Here is a 19683-nt window from a genome sequence, read left to right as displayed (position 1 = left end):
ACCTCGGTGGCCAAGTGGTCTAAGTAGTTCTACTACTGACAGACTTATAGATTGAGGGACCTCTGAAGCCAAGTGGTCTAAGTAGTTCTACTACTGACAAACTTATAGATTGAGGGACCTCGGTGGCCAAGTGGTCTAAGTAGTTCTACTACTGACAGACTTATAGATTGAGGGACCTCTGAAGCCAAGTGGTCTAAGTAGTTCTACTACTGACAAACTTATAGATTGAGGGACCTCGGTGGCAAAGTGGTCTAAGTAGTTCTACTACTGACAAACTTATAGATTGAGGGACCTCGGTGGCCAAGTGGTCTAAGTAGTTCTACTACTGACAAACTTATAGATTGAGGGACCTCGGTGGCCAAGTGGTCTAAGTAGTTCTACTACTGACAAACTTATAGATTGAGGGACCTCGGTGGCCAAGTGGTCTAAGTAGTTCTACTACTGACAGACTTATAGATTGAGGGACCTCGGTGGCCAAGTGGTCTAAGTAGTTCTACTACTGACAAACTTATAGATTGAGGGACCTCTGAGCCAAGTGGTCTAAGTAGTTCTACTACTGACAAACTTATAGATTGAGGGACCTCGGTGGCCAAGTGGTCTAAGTAGTTCTACTACTGACAAACTTATAGATTGAGGGACCTCTGAAGCCAAGTGGTCTAAGTAGTTCTACTACTGACAAACTTATAGATTGAGGGACCTCGGTGGCCAAGTGGTCTAAGTAGTTCTACTACTGACAAACTTATAGATTGAGGGACCTCTGAAGCCAAGTGGTCTAAGTAGTTCTACTACTGACAAACTTATAGATTGAGGGACCTCGGTGGCCAAGTGGTCTAAGTAGTTCTACTACTGACAAACTTATAGATTGAGGGACCTCGGTGGCCAAGTGGTCTAAGTAGTTCTACTACTGACAAACTTATAGATTGAGGGACCTCGGTGGCCAAGTGGTCTAAGTAGTTCTACTACTGACAAACTTATAGATTGAGGGACCTCGGTGGCCAAGTGGTCTAAGTAGTTCTACTACTGACAAACTTATAGATTGAGGGACCTCGGTGGCCAAGTGGTCTAAGTAGTTCTACTACTGACAAACTTATAGATTGAGGGACCTCGGTGGCCAAGTGGTCTAAGTAGTTCTACTACTGACAAACTTATAGATTGAGGGACCTCTGAAGCCAAGTGGTCTAAGTAGTTCTACTACTGACAAACTTATAGATTGAGGGACCTCGGTGGCCAAGTGGTCTAAGTAGTTCTACTACTGACAAACTTATAGATTGAGGGACCTCGGTGGCCAAGTGGTCTAAGTAGTTCTACTACTGACAAACTTATAGATTGAGGGACCTCGGTGGCCAAGTGGTCTAAGTAGTTCTACTACTGACAAACTTATAGATTGAGGGACCTCGGTGGCCAAGTGGTCTAAGTAGTTCTACTACTGACAAACTTATAGATTGAGGGACCTCTGAAGCCAAGTGGTCTAAGTAGTTCTACTACTGACAAACTTATAGATTGAGGGACCTCGGTGGCCAAGTGGTCTAAGTAGTTCTACTACTGACAAACTTATAGATTGAGGACCTCGGTGGCCAAGTGGTCTAAGTAGTTCTACTACTGACGAAACTTATAGATTGAGGGACCTCTGAAGCCAAGTGGTCTAAGTAGTTCTACTACTGACAAACTTATAGATTGAGGGACCTCGGTGGCCAAGTGGTCTAAGTAGTTCTACTACTGACAAACTTATAGATTGAGGGACCTCGGTGGCCAATTGGTCTAAGTAGTTCTACTACTGACAAACTTATAGATTGAGGGACCTCGGTGGCCAAGTGGTCTAAGTAGTTCTACTACTGACAAACTTATAGATTGAGGGACCTCTGAAGCCAAGTGGTCTAAGTAGTTCTACTACTGACAAACTTATAGATTGAGGGACCTCGGTGGCCAAGTGGTCTAAGTAGTTCTACTACTGACAAACTTATAGATTGAGGGACCTCTGAAGCCAAGTGGTCTAAGTAGTTCTACTACTGACAAACTTATAGATTGAGGGACCTCGGTGGCCAAGTGGTCTAAGTAGTTCTACTACTGACAAACTTATAGATTGAGGGACCTCTGAAGCCAAGTGGTCTAAGTAGTTCTACTACTGACAAACTTATAGATTGAGGGACCTCGGTGGCCAAGTGGTCTAAGTAGTTCTACTACTGACAAACTTATAGATTGAGGGACCTCTGAAGCCAAGTGGTCTAAGTAGTTCTACTACTGACAAACTTATAGATTGAGGGACCTCGGTGGCCAATTGGTCTAAGTAGTTCTACTACTGACAAACTTATAGATTGAGGGACCTCGGTGGCCAAGTGGTCTAAGTAGTTCTACTACTGACAAACTTATAGATTGAGGGACCTCTGAAGCCAAGTGGTCTAAGTAGTTCTACTACTGACAAACTTATAGATTGAGGGACCTCGGTGGCCAATTGGTCTAAGTAGTTCTACTACTGACAAACTTATAGATTGAGGGACCTCGGTGGCCAAGTGGTCTAAGTAGTTCTACTACTGACAAACTTATAGATTGAGGGACCTCTGAAGCCAAGTGGTCTAAGTAGTTCTACTACTGACAAACTTATAGATTGAGGGACCTCGGTGGCCAAGTGGTCTAAGTAGTTCTACTACTGACAAACTTATAGATTGAGGGACTTCTGAAGCAAAGTGGTCTAAGTAGTTCTACTACTGACAAACTTATAGATTGAGGGACCTCGGTGGCCAAGTGGTCTAAGTAGTTCTACTACTGACAAACTTATAGATTGAGGGACCTCGGTGGCCAAGTGGTCTAAGTAGTTCTATTACTGACAAACTTATAGATTGAGGGACCTCGGTGGCCAAGTGGTCTAAGTAGTTCTACTACTGACAAACTTATAGATTGAGGGACCTCTGAAGCCAAGTGGTCTAAGTAGTTCTACTACTGACAGACTTATAGATTGAGGGACCTCGGTGGCCAAGTGGTCTAAGTAGTTCTACTACTGACAAACTTATAGATTGAGGGACCTCGGTGGCCAAGTGGTCTAAGTAGTTCTACTACTGACAAACTTATAGATTGAGGGACCTCGGTGGCCAATTGGTCTAAGTAGTTCTACTACTGACAAACTTATAGATTGAGGGACCTCGGTGGCCAAGTGGTCTAAGTAGTTCTACTACTGACAAACTTATAGATTGAGGGACCTCTGAAGCCAAGTGGTCTAAGTAGTTCTACTACTGACAAACTTATAGATTGAGGGACCTCGGTGGCCAATTGGTCTAAGTAGTTCTACTACTGACAAACTTATAGATTGAGGGACCTCGGTGGCCAAGTGGTCTAAGTAGTTCTACTACTGACAAACTTATAGATTGAGGGACCTCTGAAGCCAAGTGGTCTAAGTAGTTCTACTACTGACAAACTTATAGATTGAGGGACCTCGGTGGCCAAGTGGTCTAAGTAGTTCTACTACTGACAAACTTATAGATTGAGGGACCTCGGTGGCCAATTGGTCTAAGTAGTTCTACTACTGACAAACTTATAGATTGAGGGACCTCGGTGGCCAAGTGGTCTAAGTAGTTCTACTACTGACAAACTTATAGATTGAGGGACCTCTGAAGCCAAGTGGTCTAAGTAGTTCTACTACTGACAAACTTATAGATTGAGGGACCTCGGTGGCCAAGTGGTCTAAGTAGTTCTACTACTGACAAACTTATAGATTGAGGGACCTCTGAAGCCAAGTGGTCTAAGTAGTTCTACTACTGACAAACTTATAGATTGAGGGACCTCGGTGGCCAAGTGGTCTAAGTAGTTCTACTACTGACAAACTTATAGATTGAGGGACCTCTGAAGCCAAGTGGTCTAAGTAGTTCTACTACTGACAAACTTATAGATTGAGGGACCTCGGTGGCCAAGTGGTCTAAGTAGTTCTACTACTGACAAACTTATAGATTGAGGGACCTCTGAAGCCAAGTGGTCTAAGTAGTTCTACTACTGACAAACTTATAGATTGAGGGACCTCGGTGGCCAATTGGTCTAAGTAGTTCTACTACTGACAAACTTATAGATTGAGGGACCTCGGTGGCCAAGTGGTCTAAGTAGTTCTACTACTGACAAACTTATAGATTGAGGGACCTCTGAAGCCAAGTGGTCTAAGTAGTTCTACTACTGACAAACTTATAGATTGAGGGACCTCGGTGGCCAATTGGTCTAAGTAGTTCTACTACTGACAAACTTATAGATTGAGGGACCTCGGTGGCCAAGTGGTCTAAGTAGTTCTACTACTGACAAACTTATAGATTGAGGGACCTCTGAAGCCAAGTGGTCTAAGTAGTTCTACTACTGACAAACTTATAGATTGAGGGACCTCGGTGGCCAAGTGGTCTAAGTAGTTCTACTACTGACAAACTTATAGATTGAGGGACCTCTGAAGCCAAGTGGTCTAAGTAGTTCTACTACCGACAAACTTATAGATTGAGGGACCTCTGTGGCCAATTGGTCTAAGTAGTTCTACTACTGACAAACTTATAGATTGAGGGACCTCTGAAGCCAAGTGGTCTAAGTAGTTCTACTACTGACAAACTTATAGATTGAGGGACCTCTGTGGCCAACTGGTCTAAGTAGTTCTACTACTGACAAACTTATAGATTGAGGGACCTCTGAAGCCAAGTGGTCTAAGTAGTTCTACTACTGACAAACTTATAGATTGAGGGACCTCGGTGGCCAAGTGGTCTAAGTAGTTCTACTACTGACAAACTTATAGATTGAGGGACCTCGGTGGCCAAGTGGTCTAAGTAGTTCTACTACTGACAAACTTATAGATTGAGGGACCTCGGTGGCCAAGTGGTCTAAGTAGTTCTACTACTGACAAACTTATAGATTGAGGGACCTCGGTGGCCAAGTGGTCTAAGTAGTTCTACTACTGACAAACTTATAGATTGAGGGACCTCTGAAGCCAAGTGGTCTAAGTAGTTCTACTACTGACAGACTTATAGATTGAGGGATCTCGGTGGCCAAGTGGTCTAAGTAGTTCTACTACTGACAAACTTATAGATTGAGGGACCTCGGTGGCCAAGTGGTCTAAGTAGTTCTACTACTGACAAACTTATAGATTGAGGGACCTCGGTGGCCAATTGGTCTAAGTAGTTCTACTACTGACAAACTTATAGATTGAGGGACCTCGGTGGCCAAGTGGTATAAGTAGTTCTACTACTGACAAACTTATAGATTGAGGGACCTCTGAAGCCAAGTGGTCTAAGTAGTTCTACTACTGACAAACTTATAGATTGAGGGACCTCGGTGGCCAATTGGTCTAAGTAGTTCTACTACTGACAAACTTATAGATTGAGGGACCTCGGTGGCCAAGTGGTCTAAGTAGTTCTACTACTGACAAACTTATAGATTGAGGGACCTCTGAAGCCAAGTGGTCTAAGTAGTTCTACTACTGACAAACTTATAGATTGAGGGACCTCGGTGGCCAAGTGGTCTAAGTAGTTCTACTACTGACAAACTTAGATTGAGGGACCAAGTGGTCTAAGTAGTTCTACTACTGACAAACTTATAGATTGAGGGACCTCGGTGGCCAAGTGGTCTAAGTAGTTCTACTACTGACAAACTTATAGATTGAGGGACCTCTGAAGCCAAGTGGTCTAAGTAGTTCTACTACTGACAAACTTATAGATTGAGGGACCTCGGTGGCCAAGTGGTCTAAGTAGTTCTACTACTGACAAACTTATAGATTGAGGGACCTCTGAAGCCAAGTGGTCTAAGTAGTTCTACTACTGACAAACTTATAGATTGAGGGACCTCGGTGGCCAAGTGGTCTAAGTAGTTCTACTACTGACAAACTTATAGATTGAGGGACCTCTGAAGCCAAGTGGTCTAAGTAGTTCTACTACTGACAAACTTATAGATTGAGGGACCTCGGTGGCCAAGTGGTCTAAGTAGTTCTACTACTGACAAACTTATAGATTGAGGGACCTCTGAAGCCAAGTGGTCTAAGTAGTTCTACTACTGACAAACTTATAGATTGAGGGACCTCGGTGGCCAATTGGTCTAAGTAGTTCTACTACTGACAAACTTATAGATTGAGGGACCTCGGTGGCCAAGTGGTCTAAGTAGTTCTACTACTGACAAACTTATAGATTGAGGGACCTCTGAAGCCAAGTGGTCTAAGTAGTTCTACTACTGACAAACTTATAGATTGAGGGACCTCGGTGGCCAATTGGTCTAAGTAGTTCTACTACTGACAAACTTATAGATTGAGGGACCTCGGTGGCCAAGTGGTCTAAGTAGTTCTACTACTGACAAACTTATAGATTGAGGGACCTCTGAAGCCAAGTGGTCTAAGTAGTTCTACTACTGACAAACTTATAGATTGAGGGACCTCGGTGGCCAAGTGGTCTAAGTAGTTCTACTCCTGACAAACTTATAGATTGAGGGACCTCGGTGGCCAATTGGTCTAAGTAGTTCTACTACTGACAAACTTATAGATTGAGGGACCTCGGTGGCCAAGTGGTCTAAGTAGTTCTACTACTGACAAACTTATAGATTGAGGGACCTCTGAAGCCAAGTGGTCTAAGTAGTTCTACTACTGACAAACTTATAGATTGAGGGACCTCGGTGGCCAAGTGGTCTAAGTAGTTCTACTACTGACAAACTTATAGATTGAGGGACCTCTGAAGCCAAGTGGTCTAAGTAGTTCTACTACTGACAAACTTATAGATTGAGGGACCTCGGTGGCCAAGTGGTCTAAGTAGTTCTACTACTGACAAACTTATAGATTGAGGGACCTCGGTGGCCAAGTGGTCTAAGTAGTTCTACTACTGACAAACTTATAGATTGAGGGACCTCGGTGGCCAAGTGGTCTAAGTAGTTCTACTACTGACAAACTTATAGATTGAGGGACCTCGGTGGCCAAGTGGTCTAAGTAGTTCTACTACTGACAAACTTATAGATTGAGGGACCTCTGAAGCCAAGTGGTCTAAGTAGTTCTACTACTGACAGACTTATAGATTGAGGGACCTCGGTGGCCAAGTGGTCTAAGTAGTTCTACTACTGACAAACTTATAGATTGAGGGACCTCGGTGGCCAAGTGGTCTAAGTAGTTCTACTACTGACAAACTTATAGATTGAGGGACCTCTGAAGCCAAGTGGTCTAAGTAGTTCTACTACTGACAAACTTATAGATTGAGGGACCTCGGTGACCAAGTGGTCTAAGTAGTTCTACTACTGACAAACTTATAGATTGAGGGACCTCTGAAGCCAAGTGGTCTAAGTAGTTCTACTACTGACAAACTTATAGATTGAGGGACCTCGGTGGCCAATTGGTCTAAGTAGTTCTACTACTGACAAACTTATAGATTGAGGGACCTCGGTGGCCAAGTGGTCTAAGTAGTTCTACTACTGACAAACTTATAGATTGAGGGACCTCTGAAGCCAAGTGGTCTAAGTAGTTCTACTACTGACAAACTTATAGATTGAGGGACCTCGGTGGCCAAGTGGTCTAAGTAGTTCTACTACTGACAAACTTATAGATTGAGGGACCTCGGTGGCCAATTGGTCTAAGTAGTTCTACTACTGACAAACTTATAGATTGAGGGACCTCGGTGGCCAAGTGGTCTAAGTAGTTCTACTACTGACAAACTTATAGATTGAGGGACCTCGGTGGCCAATTGGTCTAAGTAGTTCTACTACTGACAAACTTATAGATTGAGGGACCTCGGTGGCCAAGTGGTCTAAGTAGTTCTACTACTGACAAACTTATAGATTGAGGGACCTCTGAAGCCAAGTGGTCTAAGTAGTTCTACTACTGACAAACTTATAGATTGAGGGACCTCGGTGGCCAAGTGGTCTAAGTAGTTCTACTACTGACAAACTTATAGATTGAGGGACCTCTGAAGCCAAGTGGTCTAAGTAGTTCTACTACTGACAAACTTATAGATTGAGGGACCTCGGTGGCCAAGTGGTCTAAGTAGTTCTACTACTGACAAACTTATAGATTGAGGGACCTCTGTGGCCAATTGGTCTAAGTAGTTCTACTACTGACAAACTTATAGATTGAGGGACCTCTGAAGCCAAGTGGTCTAAGTAGTTCTACTACTGACAAACTTATAGATTGAGGGACCTCTGAAGCCAAGTGGTCTAAGTAGTTCTACTACTGACAAACTTATAGATTGAGGGACCTCTGTGGCCAATTGGTCTAAGTAGTTCTACTACTGACAAACTTATAGATTGAGGGACCTCTGAAGCCAAGTGGTCTAAGTAGTTCTACTACTGACAAACTTATAGATTGAGGGACCTCGGTGGCCAATTGGTCTAAGTAGTTCTACTACTGACAAACTTATAGATTGAGGGACCTCTGAAGCCAAGTGGTCTAAGTAGTTCTACTACTGACAAACTTATAGATTGAGGGACCTCTGAAGCCAAGTGGTCTAAGTAGTTCTACTACTGACAAACTTATAGATTGAGGGACCTCTGAAGCCAAGTGGTCTAAGTAGTTCTACTACTGACAAACTTATAGATTGAGGGACCTCGGTGGCCAAGTGGTCTAAGTAGTTCTACTACTGACAAACTTATAGATTGAGGGACCTCTGAAGCCAAGTGGTCTAAGTAGTTCTACTACTGACAAACTTATAGATTGAGGGACCTCGGTGGCCAATTGGTCTAAGTAGTTCTACTACTGACAAACTTATAGATTGAGGGACCTCTGAAGCCAAGTGATCTAAGTAGTTCTACGACTGACAAACTTATAGATTGAGGGACCTCGGTGGCCAAGTGGTCTAAGTAGTTCTACTACTGACAAACTTATAGATTGAGGGACCTCTGAAGCCAAGTGGTCTAAGTAGTTCTACTACTGACAAACTTATAGATTGAGGGACCTCTGAAGCCAAGTGGTCTAAGTAGTTCTACTACTGACAAACTTATAGATTGAGGGACCTCGGTGGCCAAGTGGTCTAAGTAGTTCTACTACTGACAAACTTATAGATTGAGGGACCTCGGTGGCCAAGTGGTCTAAGTAGTTCTACTACTGACAAACTTATAGATTGAGGGACCTCGGTGGCCAAGTGGTCTAAGTAGTTCTACTACTGACAAACTTATAGATTGAGGGACCTCTGAAGCCAAGTGGTCTAAGTAGTTCTACTACTGACAAACTTATAGATGGAGGGACCTCGGTGGCCAAGTGGTCTAAGTAGTTCTACTACTGTAATCACTTACAAACACTGAAAGGTATCAAATAAAACTTAACTTGTGCGGGTGCAATCGACTGCCATATGAAAATTGACTAGGATTGTCAGTTTTCCTATCAAAGAATGTGGTTTTCTGCAGGCGCTTAGGCTTCCTCCACAAATAAAAACTAGCCACCGCAAAATAGCCCAAAAGTGGCACTTAAAAGTGGCATTAAAACACAAAAAAATCAACAACAAAAATCAAATAAGAGTGTCTACAGTCAATAACTAAACCCTACCACAACTTTTGATATAGTTGTCAATAACCTCTGGTGAGATACCATAGACTGCTCCTTCCATTGGAGCATGTTTCTTTAGAAAGTTATGTATAGTTCCATCTGTTGCTAATAGTTCTGCTAAAGGTAGGCACTCTTCAATCATCTGAACAAAACCTGTTTAAAAAAAGTATAGAAATATAAAGAGTCTTCTATTTCTTAAATTTTGAAAATAATTCAAATTGAAAATATATTCATTCTTAAGACACATTATAGCTGAGTTGAATTTTTTTCAGTTCATTTTTTAATATATCTGAGTTATAATAAATGACCACAGATATTTTCTTATTGTCGCAGGGGGGTATCATTTTATGAATTGATGTTTCCCTTATTACAAACAAATCCTTCTGAAGCTCACAAATCCCCTCCATTTCTTCCCTCTTTGAATATTGAAGACGATCTCTATTTGATAACTCCTTAATGAAAATGTAATTATAGCATGCCTCACTCTTTTTTCAAATGGAATACATTGTTTAACTTGTTTCACCCAATGATGTATTAACCGTAACAATGTGTTATCTTTCTTGTTAAAAGAAAGAAAGATCACCAGAGTACTTGTTGCTCCTTGGCCATTATTTTACAGCTTTCAATAACTTATTCAATAAACTTGATTGATACAAGATTAAACAATAAACTCATCATAGATATCAGGATTAAATTTTGCATTTACGCCAGATGCACATTTCATCTACAAAAGACTAATCAGTGACACTCGAATCCAAAAAAGAGAAAAAGGACAAATGAAGTTCGAAGTTGAAGAGCATTGAGGACCAAAATTCCTAAATGTTTTGCCAAATACAGCTAAGGTCATCTTTTCCTGAGGTAGAAAAGCCTAAGAATTTCAAAAATGTAAAACTTTTGTAAACAGTTAATTTATAAATATAACCATATCAATGATGATTCATGTCAGCACAGAAGTGCCCACTACTGAGCTGGTGATACCCAGGGGAAATTAGAACTCCACCAGCAGTGGAATCAACCAAGTGATTGTAAATAAACTCATCGTAGATACCAGGATTAAATTTAGTATTACGCAAGACTCGCATTTTGTATACAAAAGACTCATCAGTGACGCTCGAATTCAAAAAAGTTAAAAAGGTCAAATAAGTGTATTACCCAATAAAGGTCATCAAAGTCTCAAATAACTTGATTGAATATTTTTTTTTACTTATAACTAGGAAATACTCACAGGGTAATTGCAGTTACTCAAAGGGGAAGAAGAATGTAAAAATCCTCCAAAACAACTCTTTAATAGCAGGTGCAAAACTTTAACATATATGTGCATTCTTCCTGTGAAGTTTAATAGATCTGGTTCAAAAAACTGTAGGATTTGTTTATACAAATAATGTGGCATTTTTCTCTGCCCACAAGTCTGTCTGTTTGCACACTTATCCACCCAAAATAACCATTCTATAAGCCAGTTTTGTATAAGAATGCACCTAATGTCATGCTAGGAATATCCCCTCTAGTAATTCAATATATCGGAAACTGAAAATATTTGTTTTTATTAAACATGTTGTTAATTTCAAATATAAGCAATCATGGGAGTTGTCCCACAGTTCCAAAAATCATATTTAATGTCTTTATGTTCTGTACAGAGGAACTGGGGAACTAAGGGTCGAAATTTTTAGGACAATTAATCAATAAACAAATTCAAAAAGGATAACACTGTGCAGGTGTTTGACAGACGGACAAGACCGTAAAGTTTTCAGCTCATCAATGTCAAGCTGCAAACCTAATATAAAGTTGCTCTGGTGAGTCAGGGGGAAGTATAAGGTTATTTCAATATAGTAAACTCTTTAATAGTGGAGTAAAAATATATAATTGACTTACCATGTTTACTACTTGTAGCTAATACTTTATATGGCGTTAGTTTAAGGTCTAAATTTTCTGTCTGAAGTAACTGAAAATAGAAAAGTCAGAATATAATTTATAATGTCAGACAAAAAATTACAACTGGCAATTTAGGGAATCTTAAAACAAAATATGAACAGAACCATTTAGAACAAAAAATTTCAGACATTTTACATATAAATGAATTAATTTATCTAAAATCATACACTAAGTTTGTCAAAGATTCCCTCCAATCATAGCTAGCAGCAACATACCCTAGCTGCAAAAAATGTTATGATAAAGACACCTGACAAAAGAAATACTAAGCCTTTTTATTTGTTAAAGAGTTTAAATAAATTATTTAAAACCTTGTTAAATATAAAAAGTGTCTGGAATGAATAAATAAAATTATCTAATCATTGCATTTCCCATACCTCATATTAAAAGAGCCATTATATTTTTTAATTGATTTTAGAAAAAATTATACGAAATTTAAGTGCAATCCAACAAATTAATATGTAGCTAAGTAAATATTTTGAGTTATTTCCCTTTTAATGGATATCAATTGATATGTTAAATATAGCACAGGGGAATTCCAATTATAATAGACAGCCATTTTCCTAAATTCAGGAAAGTGAAAGAAAAGATTATTTAAAAACAATAATGTAAAAGGTAAATCAGAAAATTGATAACAAAATCTAAACTTCTATATAATTATTATACATCAATATATACTACTAATCATTTAAAAAAATGTATAATATGAATCATGCATGATAAATTTAAAAGTGAAAGTTAGAATGCATCAAACATTATAACACTGAAATAAATAATCAATTAAACTTTTATTATTGATTTGCCAGTGAAACCAAAAAACAAGAGGCTCAATTGAACTTTATCTCATAATTGACATATACTGTTATATGGCATTCCATAATAAATTCAGACATCAATTTAAGAAACTAAAGTAGATTAAACTTTTTTAAAATACTAGTGTGTGTCAAGGTAATTTTAGACTGGATCTTTGTTCCTATACATAATGCATCAGCTGAGAAAACTAGAAGGTATAACCACCTTGACTACCCACAAGGGTCTGGCACAGTCCGGTTACAATTTGTAGTTAAGTAGAACAGAAAAATTGACCAAAATCATTCAAGCATATCAAATATGTTTTTATAGATTTGTGTATTCAGAATATTGTATTGAAGTAATATCTATTTTAGAACTATGGACAGAGAAGACCGACGACGTTTCTTTGTTATTGGGTCTGCTATACTAGAAGTTGTTACTCCAGTGTTTAGACATAAGCTGGAGAACAATTACACTAACTATGGAGTAGGATGCTTTAAAGATTATCTAAACAGTCAGCCAGTGGTCCATACTCTGTTCCATTTAAGACACAGATACATGACGTGCTGTAAAGACAATGGTAACTGTAGAAGTAATCCAACCCTTCCAATCAACTACTGCCAATGGGACCTGTTGTATACAGAAAACCCAGGGCCAGGTCAACATTACTGTTACTGTAAATATACAGCTAAATCAGTCCAACTGGAGGATCTCGACATCACCCTGGCAGGCCTGGTTCTTCTTAACTGCTGCACCCTAGGACCAGCCGAACAACAAGCAATCAAAATGCTCAGGCAGTACAAGAATGATTACTTAAGCCACAACACAAAATGTGGCATAACAAAACCTGAATATGATGCATTGTGGCCACATCTTACAAACTTTGTCTTACAACTTGATCCGAGCAGACAAGATGATATTGTCAGAATAAAGAACAGGCCAATGGATGAATCACTTTGCACCAAATACTTCATTGACCTTTTGGATGTTCACAAGCAGCTGGATCAGGTAATACAATGATTTTAAGAATTAAGGATAATATAAAATGGACTTGTTATATCACTAATATTTTTAAGTCATATTGTGGTAATAAAAAGTTCTAAAAACAAGAATGTGTCCAAAGTACACGGATGCCCCACTCGCATAATCATTTCCATGGTCAATGGACTGTGAAATTGGATAAAAAAAAATTATTTGGCTGTAAAATTAGAAAGATCATATCATAAGGAACATGTGTACCAAGTTTCAAGTGGATTGGACTTCTGCTTCATCAAAAACTACCTTGACCAAAAACTTTAACCTGCAACTCACATTTTTATTTTCTTTGTTCAGTGGACCGTGAAATTGGGGTCAAAAGTCTAGTTTGGCTTTAAAATTAGAAAGATCATATCATAAGGAACATGTGTACCAAGTTTCAAGGTGATTGGACTTAAGCTTCATTAAAAACTACCTTGACCAAAAACTTTAACCTGAAACTTGCACTATCATTTTCTATGTTCAGTGGACCGTGAAATTGGGATCAAAAGTCTAATATGGCTCTAAAATTAGAAAGATTATATCATAAGGAACATGTGTACTAAGTTTCAAGCTCATTGAACTTCAGCTTCATCAAAAACTACCTTGACCAAAAACTTTAACCTGAAGCGGGACGGACGAACGGACAGACGAACAAACAGACGTACGGACGCACATACCAGAAAACATAATGCCTGTCTACAATCGTAGGTGGGGCATAAAAATATGAAGTTTATAATCTATGATGCCGGATGTTTTGTCTATATCATGGTTGGCTGTTGAATTGAAAAGTTGGAATTCAAATCAATTTGAGGTTTGAAGAACATTGAGGGGCAGTAAATAAAACTGGACATGAAACCAAATTTGACCAACTATTTTCTGTAGCAAGTCAAAATATGACATTTGTTTAACATTGATTTTGTTCTGTTGGTTGTTTGAGTCTGTCAGTTTTTATGGACCTCCTTTAATTTGCCTATTTTATGTTATACTTTTTCAATGTTTTATTTTTATTTATACAGCAACTTCAAAAAATGCATATGGTATATATAATTGATAATCAAAATTCTAATCAATCATGACTTTTTTTAAATAGAAGTTATGCATTTGAACAATTCAAAAGTTTGTATAGAAAATCCTTTATTTTCTCAGATGTTAACATAAGTGAGTTCAAAACATCAAGGTTAATAAATAAGAAAATAAGACTTGTAACAATGGATATGGACTTCAAGAAGAGATATAAAATATGTTGATAAAACAGCTGAACAACTACTCAATCTGATATTCTATAATTGGTTAACAGTTGGGTAACCATAAATGTAGCACTGAGTCATTACTTACTTCTTTTTCATAATAAAATGTCTTATAAAAATATGTTTTATTAGATTGCAATAACAGTTCAAGCGCTGAATTCTACATTTCAAACATTAAGCACAACAGTCCATGGACTTAATACGTCATTACAAGGAATAGGATGGAATATGCATGGATCATTCCAGGGAGTAAACACAACTTTACAAGGAATACAGACAACAATGGATGTAAGTTTTTATGTTACAAGATGGCTTTACTATCAGCTAAAATCAACTAACAACTGATATAGTTCTTTAACAAATTTGTATCAATTTATCTTTTTAATTTCAAAGAAACAATGTAAACCAAGTATAAACCTAGGTACTTTTATTTTGCCCAATTTCGCTTCAAGTCCAAGTTGCCATGATTTAATTTCAAGATTTTCCAATGTTCTTGATGCAATTAGACATGGCAAGATCCAAGTTTTAAATTTACACAAGGATTTATATTCGTGTTTTTTTTTCTTCTTACGAAAGTAAATAGTATATCTCAATCATTTGTCAAATGATAAATCCAGAAAGAAGGCTTCTGACTCATGAAGTTTATATATTATTTTCATTTTTTAAATCTACACTTTATATGATTTTCAAGTGATTTGAAGCAACAATTATAGAGACAACATATCAAGTTCAATAAATGTTAGTTTATCAACATAAACAACACCTCTTTAAAAAATGTTTACAAGGTTCTTGTTTGTACTTGATATTTCTGCTTACAAATTTATTTGATACCTAGCTATATAGGCTATTTACATGTTCATTGACAAAGAAGCTCCCCAAAGATACAAGGCATGTTTTGAAATGAAAACCCACATAAGAAAAAAAAAATTGCACTAAGAGGAATAATGTAGAAGGCATTTAATCAGAAGCAAATAAAATGGCTCCATAGAAAATCTGCATGAAGATACCTTTAGGTATATAAGTATGGTGTTAATTACGACTGTTAAAAGTTCCATCAGTCTTGAAAGACAAACCAGAAAATTTAAAAATCAAAAGAGTCCATTTATCAATATTTACCAAACCCAATTGAAGAATAGATAATGTCATGTGGCCCCTTTTTATCCAATAAGATAAGCTTATTCTTATACTCATCATGCTCATTATCTACAAAATTCTGCTGTGTAGTTTCAGAGTTTGATTACAGACTTTTGCAGTAGTATATTTATGCCAAAATTCTATGTTCAAAGGGGCATAACTGAGGCAGGGCCGGACCTTTTTTTCGGGGACATCTGGATCGAATGTTTTTAGTAAAAAAATAGCAATGGTAGAACTAGAAATGTGAGTTTCTGAATTTATCATTTTTATAAGAAAAAACTCACATTTCAAATTGTTTTTGAAGACATCCTTCTACAAGTAGATGCTTTTCAATTTTTTTTTATCTTAACAAAGAGTAAGTTTTTAAAAACACTTTAATATCAGTTTTTGTGAAAATCCTATTATTAGAAGACATTTTTCAAAATTTGTGATCTTTTTGTACAAAACAATAGTTTTTCTCCCCAAATGTATGAGCTGAATTTTATCAAAATATAAAGGTATTACTGTATAGCAGGTTCTTTTCACGGGGTGTAAATTTTTGCTTATTTTCGCGGATAGAACAAAATCTCCAAAATAAATTCCGCAATTTTAAAAGTGTACATATGCAAAGGTATTGATGAAAGTTTTGAATCTGCCAAAATAATAACCGCCAAAATATTTCGTATACCTTATTCAAGGTGAATCGCGAAATTTGACACCCGCGAAAATAACCCCCTATATGGTATGTTGATAGTTCTAAATATAAAGCCTTATTACAACTGTCACATAAACTTAACATTAACCATGAAAACTTAACATTCACCAAAGAACCATGAAAATGAGGTCAAGGTCAGATGAAACATGCCAGACAGACATGTACAGCTAACAATTCTTCCATACAACAAATACATGTATAGTTGACCTATTGCTTATAGTTTAAGAAAAACAGACCAAAACTCAAAAACTTAACACTGAGCAATGGACCATGAAAATGAGGTCATGGTCAAATAAAACCTGTGCGACTGACATATAGATCATAAAATATTTCCATACACCAAGTGTAGTTGACCTATTGCATATAGTATCAGGAAAAAAGACCAAAACTCAAAAACTGAACTTTGACCCTTGAACCATGAAAATGAGGTCAATATCAGATGAAACCTACAAGTTAGACATGTACACCTTACAATCATTACATACACCAAATATAGTAGACAGATTGCATACAGTATATGAGAAACAGACCAAAACACAAAATATTTACTAAAACCACTGAACCATGAAAATAATCTCATCAAAGATACCAGGATTAAAATTTTATATTTTGCAAGACGTGCGTTTCATCTACATAAGACTCATCAGTGATGCTCGAATAAAAAAATGTTTAAAAGGCCAAATAAAGTACTAAGTTGAAGAGCACTGAGGACCAAAAATTCCTTAAAGTTTTACCAAATACAGCTTACAATGGCTAAGTTAATACCAAATATAGTTATCCTATTACCTATAATAAGAGAGAATTAAACATTACAAAAAATCTTAGCTTTTTTTTCAAGTAGTCACAGAACCATAAAAATGAGGTCAAGGACATTGGACATGTGACTGACAGAAAATTCGTAACATGAATCATCTGTATACAAAGTATGATGCATTCAAGTCTTCCGTCTTCTAAAATATAAAGCTTTTAAGAAGTTAGCTAACACCGCTGCTGCTGCTGTAGGATCACTATCCTTATGTAGAGCTGCAAAAGTCGCAGATTCAAAGAAAATGAATGATTTGTCTACATATTATACATTACAACTGTTCAAAATGTCATTGGCCTCCTATCCATTCACAGGAAGTCATTGTTAATGGACAGAGAGACAGCCAAATTGAAAACTATAGAAAGCGGGTGATGGTAGAACTTAATTACATCAACAATATTCCAAGTTTAAGTGTGTGACAAACATGCATTTAATATTACTTGATAATATCAGTATAAAATCACATGCATTTATAAATAAATAGTTTAATTGCCTCTAATTTCAATGCAACTTTTAGACTTATAAATTTGTTTTATTTTCAGAAATTACTCTACTATGCTGAAAAAGGTGTAACTTGTACATGTCAAAGGGAAAATCCTGTTATCCAAAGTAAGTGGTGTCACACATATTATTCTAGATGTTTATATAATAGTTAACAAATACCAATGTATTTTTAATAAAAAGAAATCCCAAAATGTAAAATTTCTACCATTTTTTAAGAGCTCAGTGTTTAAAAAGTAACTAGCATGATTTATAAATCAGTAATTAATATATCAATATAAAGAAATTTAATGTTTAATTACAAATGTCAATAATGTATAGAAACCATGTTTATTTCAAAATAAGAAGTACATCTACAATATATTACTAGAACCATACAAAGGAGTAGGTTCAGTAAGACCCCTTTTTGGCCCCAAAATATAGCAGTTTTACAAAATTGTTAAAACGTAAACCTTTAGTTATTTATTGGACAGTAGAATGCTTCTGCTACATAAATATGGGCTGTTTTTGACAATACAATGCACATATATCCGTTACTAGCACCATTAAGTCATGCTAAATTACTGAAATCCTCATAATTCTAGCATTTTAGTTAAATTTTAGACGGTTTTCGTGTAAAACAAAAGTGGCCGCATTCGTGTTCATCCTTAATATTGAAATGTAAGTTGTATTTTATGATAATACATAAATACATAACATATATAAAGGTTGAGGATGAACACGGATGCGGCCACTTTCATTTTTACCAAAAACCATCTGAAAAGTGACATTTTTCGGCATATTATGTGATTTTTCATATTTGAGCTTAAATCGGATCGTTTTTAATGACTAAATATGTTAAAATCTTTCACATAAACTAATTAATTCAAATAAAATAGACACTTAAGTGTTTAAAAAGTGGTCAAAATCTTTCGTCAGATGAACCTGAAATTTGAGGCCAAAATCGGTCCTTACCGGACCTACTCCTTTTATAGTACAAATTTGGTTTATACTTAAAATGGAATTCAATCATACAAATTACATGTATGTTGGTGTACAATAAATTATTTAATTGATCTCCAAGTGTGAATTATAATGGTCAAAGTTTGATCAATTCATTTTATTTAAATTTGTTTTAAAATTACAAATATTGTGAAATACCATATGTATATCCTTACTAATTTATGAACTTCTCTGCCTAAATTGTTTTTTAAATTTTCATTTATTTTCTATCTATAGGACAGCAAAGGAAATCGTACAAACTAGGACAAGATATCTTCTATCAGATTCATCAATTTACTACAGTATCTTGCAGTACATTCTCACCATATAACAAAGCTGTGATAACAAATGATGGACATGTGGCCTTTTTACAATGGGAGAACTGTTCTATAGAGATTTATAATACAGATGATTCACATGTTGGTACAATACAACTACAGCGTCGACCATTTAATATAACTGTAGTCAACAACTCTACAGTAGCTGTTACACTGTGTATCTGTGACAGAATAGACATATGGAACATAAATAATAGACAGAAAGTGAAATCAATACAATTATCTACACGATGCTATGGCATCACAACTATAAACAACAAGTTAGTAGTAAGTTGTCCTGGAGGATTGTTGATTATAGATCCTCAGACAGAGAAGGTGGAAAGGACCATTGAAACTGGTGATTGTACTCCTTTCAGACTGTGTGTTTCTGGTGAGGGTATATTTTACACAGATGATTTTAGCCATTACCTGTACTATTACAGTCACTCTAATAACCAGATTTCCATTTTGAAGTTATCATCAGAGCCCTCTGATGTGACCACACTACAAGATGGCAGTGTGTATGTGATATGTTATGATGGATCAGTACAACATGTGTCATCTGATGGAAAGAAGTATAAACAGGCTACTACAAAGGGACTGACAGTGCTCGGAGGTTTTCCGGGATTAAGTTATAATCCTGTACAACGGAAGCTGGTCACTACTAATGAAGACTCAATAACAGTGTTTAAGAAATGCTGATGCTAGGATTAAAAATTAAATAACAATTTTTCATTAGTTCCATCCCAATGAACTATTTACTGCAAGGTATTATAGTAAATGTGAAAGATCTTGTGAGAGAATAAATATAAACTATA

The 19683-nt window shown here is 36.9% G+C and overlaps 2 protein-coding genes across 3 annotated transcripts in view; one reads left to right on the top strand and one right to left on the bottom strand.

Moving 5' to 3' along the window:
* LOC143071137 (phosphatidylinositol 3-kinase catalytic subunit type 3-like) overlaps positions 1-19683 on the bottom strand; it is an 86694-nt gene that overhangs the window by 18374 nt on the left and 48637 nt on the right. For both annotated transcript variants that reach the window (XM_076245271.1, XM_076245272.1), the window contains 2 exons: positions 11321-11390; positions 9452-9604 (listed from right to left, as the gene is read on the bottom strand). In XM_076245271.1, the coding sequence (XP_076101386.1) occupies positions 9452-9604; positions 11321-11390 (223 nt within the window). The remainder of the gene's footprint in view (positions 1-9451; positions 9605-11320; positions 11391-19683) is intronic.
* On the top strand, positions 11888-19683 carry LOC143071136 (uncharacterized). Its single transcript, XM_076245270.1, has 5 exons — positions 11888-11992; positions 12544-13177; positions 14566-14721; positions 17609-17675; positions 18786-19683. The coding sequence occupies exons 2-5, from the start codon at positions 12548-12550 to the stop codon at positions 19565-19567; spliced, it is 1635 nt and encodes a 544-aa protein (XP_076101385.1). The 5' UTR covers positions 11888-11992; positions 12544-12547; the 3' UTR covers positions 19568-19683.

The sequence above is a fragment of the Mytilus galloprovincialis genome, chromosome 4 (assembly GCF_965363235.1).
Source record: "Mytilus galloprovincialis chromosome 4, xbMytGall1.hap1.1, whole genome shotgun sequence".
Taxonomy (NCBI): Eukaryota; Metazoa; Mollusca; class Bivalvia; order Mytilida; family Mytilidae; genus Mytilus; species Mytilus galloprovincialis.
Note: the sequence above shows the minus strand (reverse complement) of the source record. Positions and strands in the feature narration are given on the sequence as shown.

Coding starts and splice junctions, on each gene's coding strand:
- LOC143071136 (XM_076245270.1), top strand. CDS start 12,548: ATGGACAGAGAAGACCGACGACGTTTCTTTGTTATTGGGTCTGCTATA. Junction 13,178..14,565: donor TTCACAAGCAGCTGGATCAG/GTAATACAATGA, acceptor ATGTTTTATTAG/ATTGCAATAACAGTTCAAGC. Junction 17,676..18,785: donor GGAAAATCCTGTTATCCAAA/GTAAGTGGTGTC, acceptor TTCTATCTATAG/GACAGCAAAGGAAATCGTAC.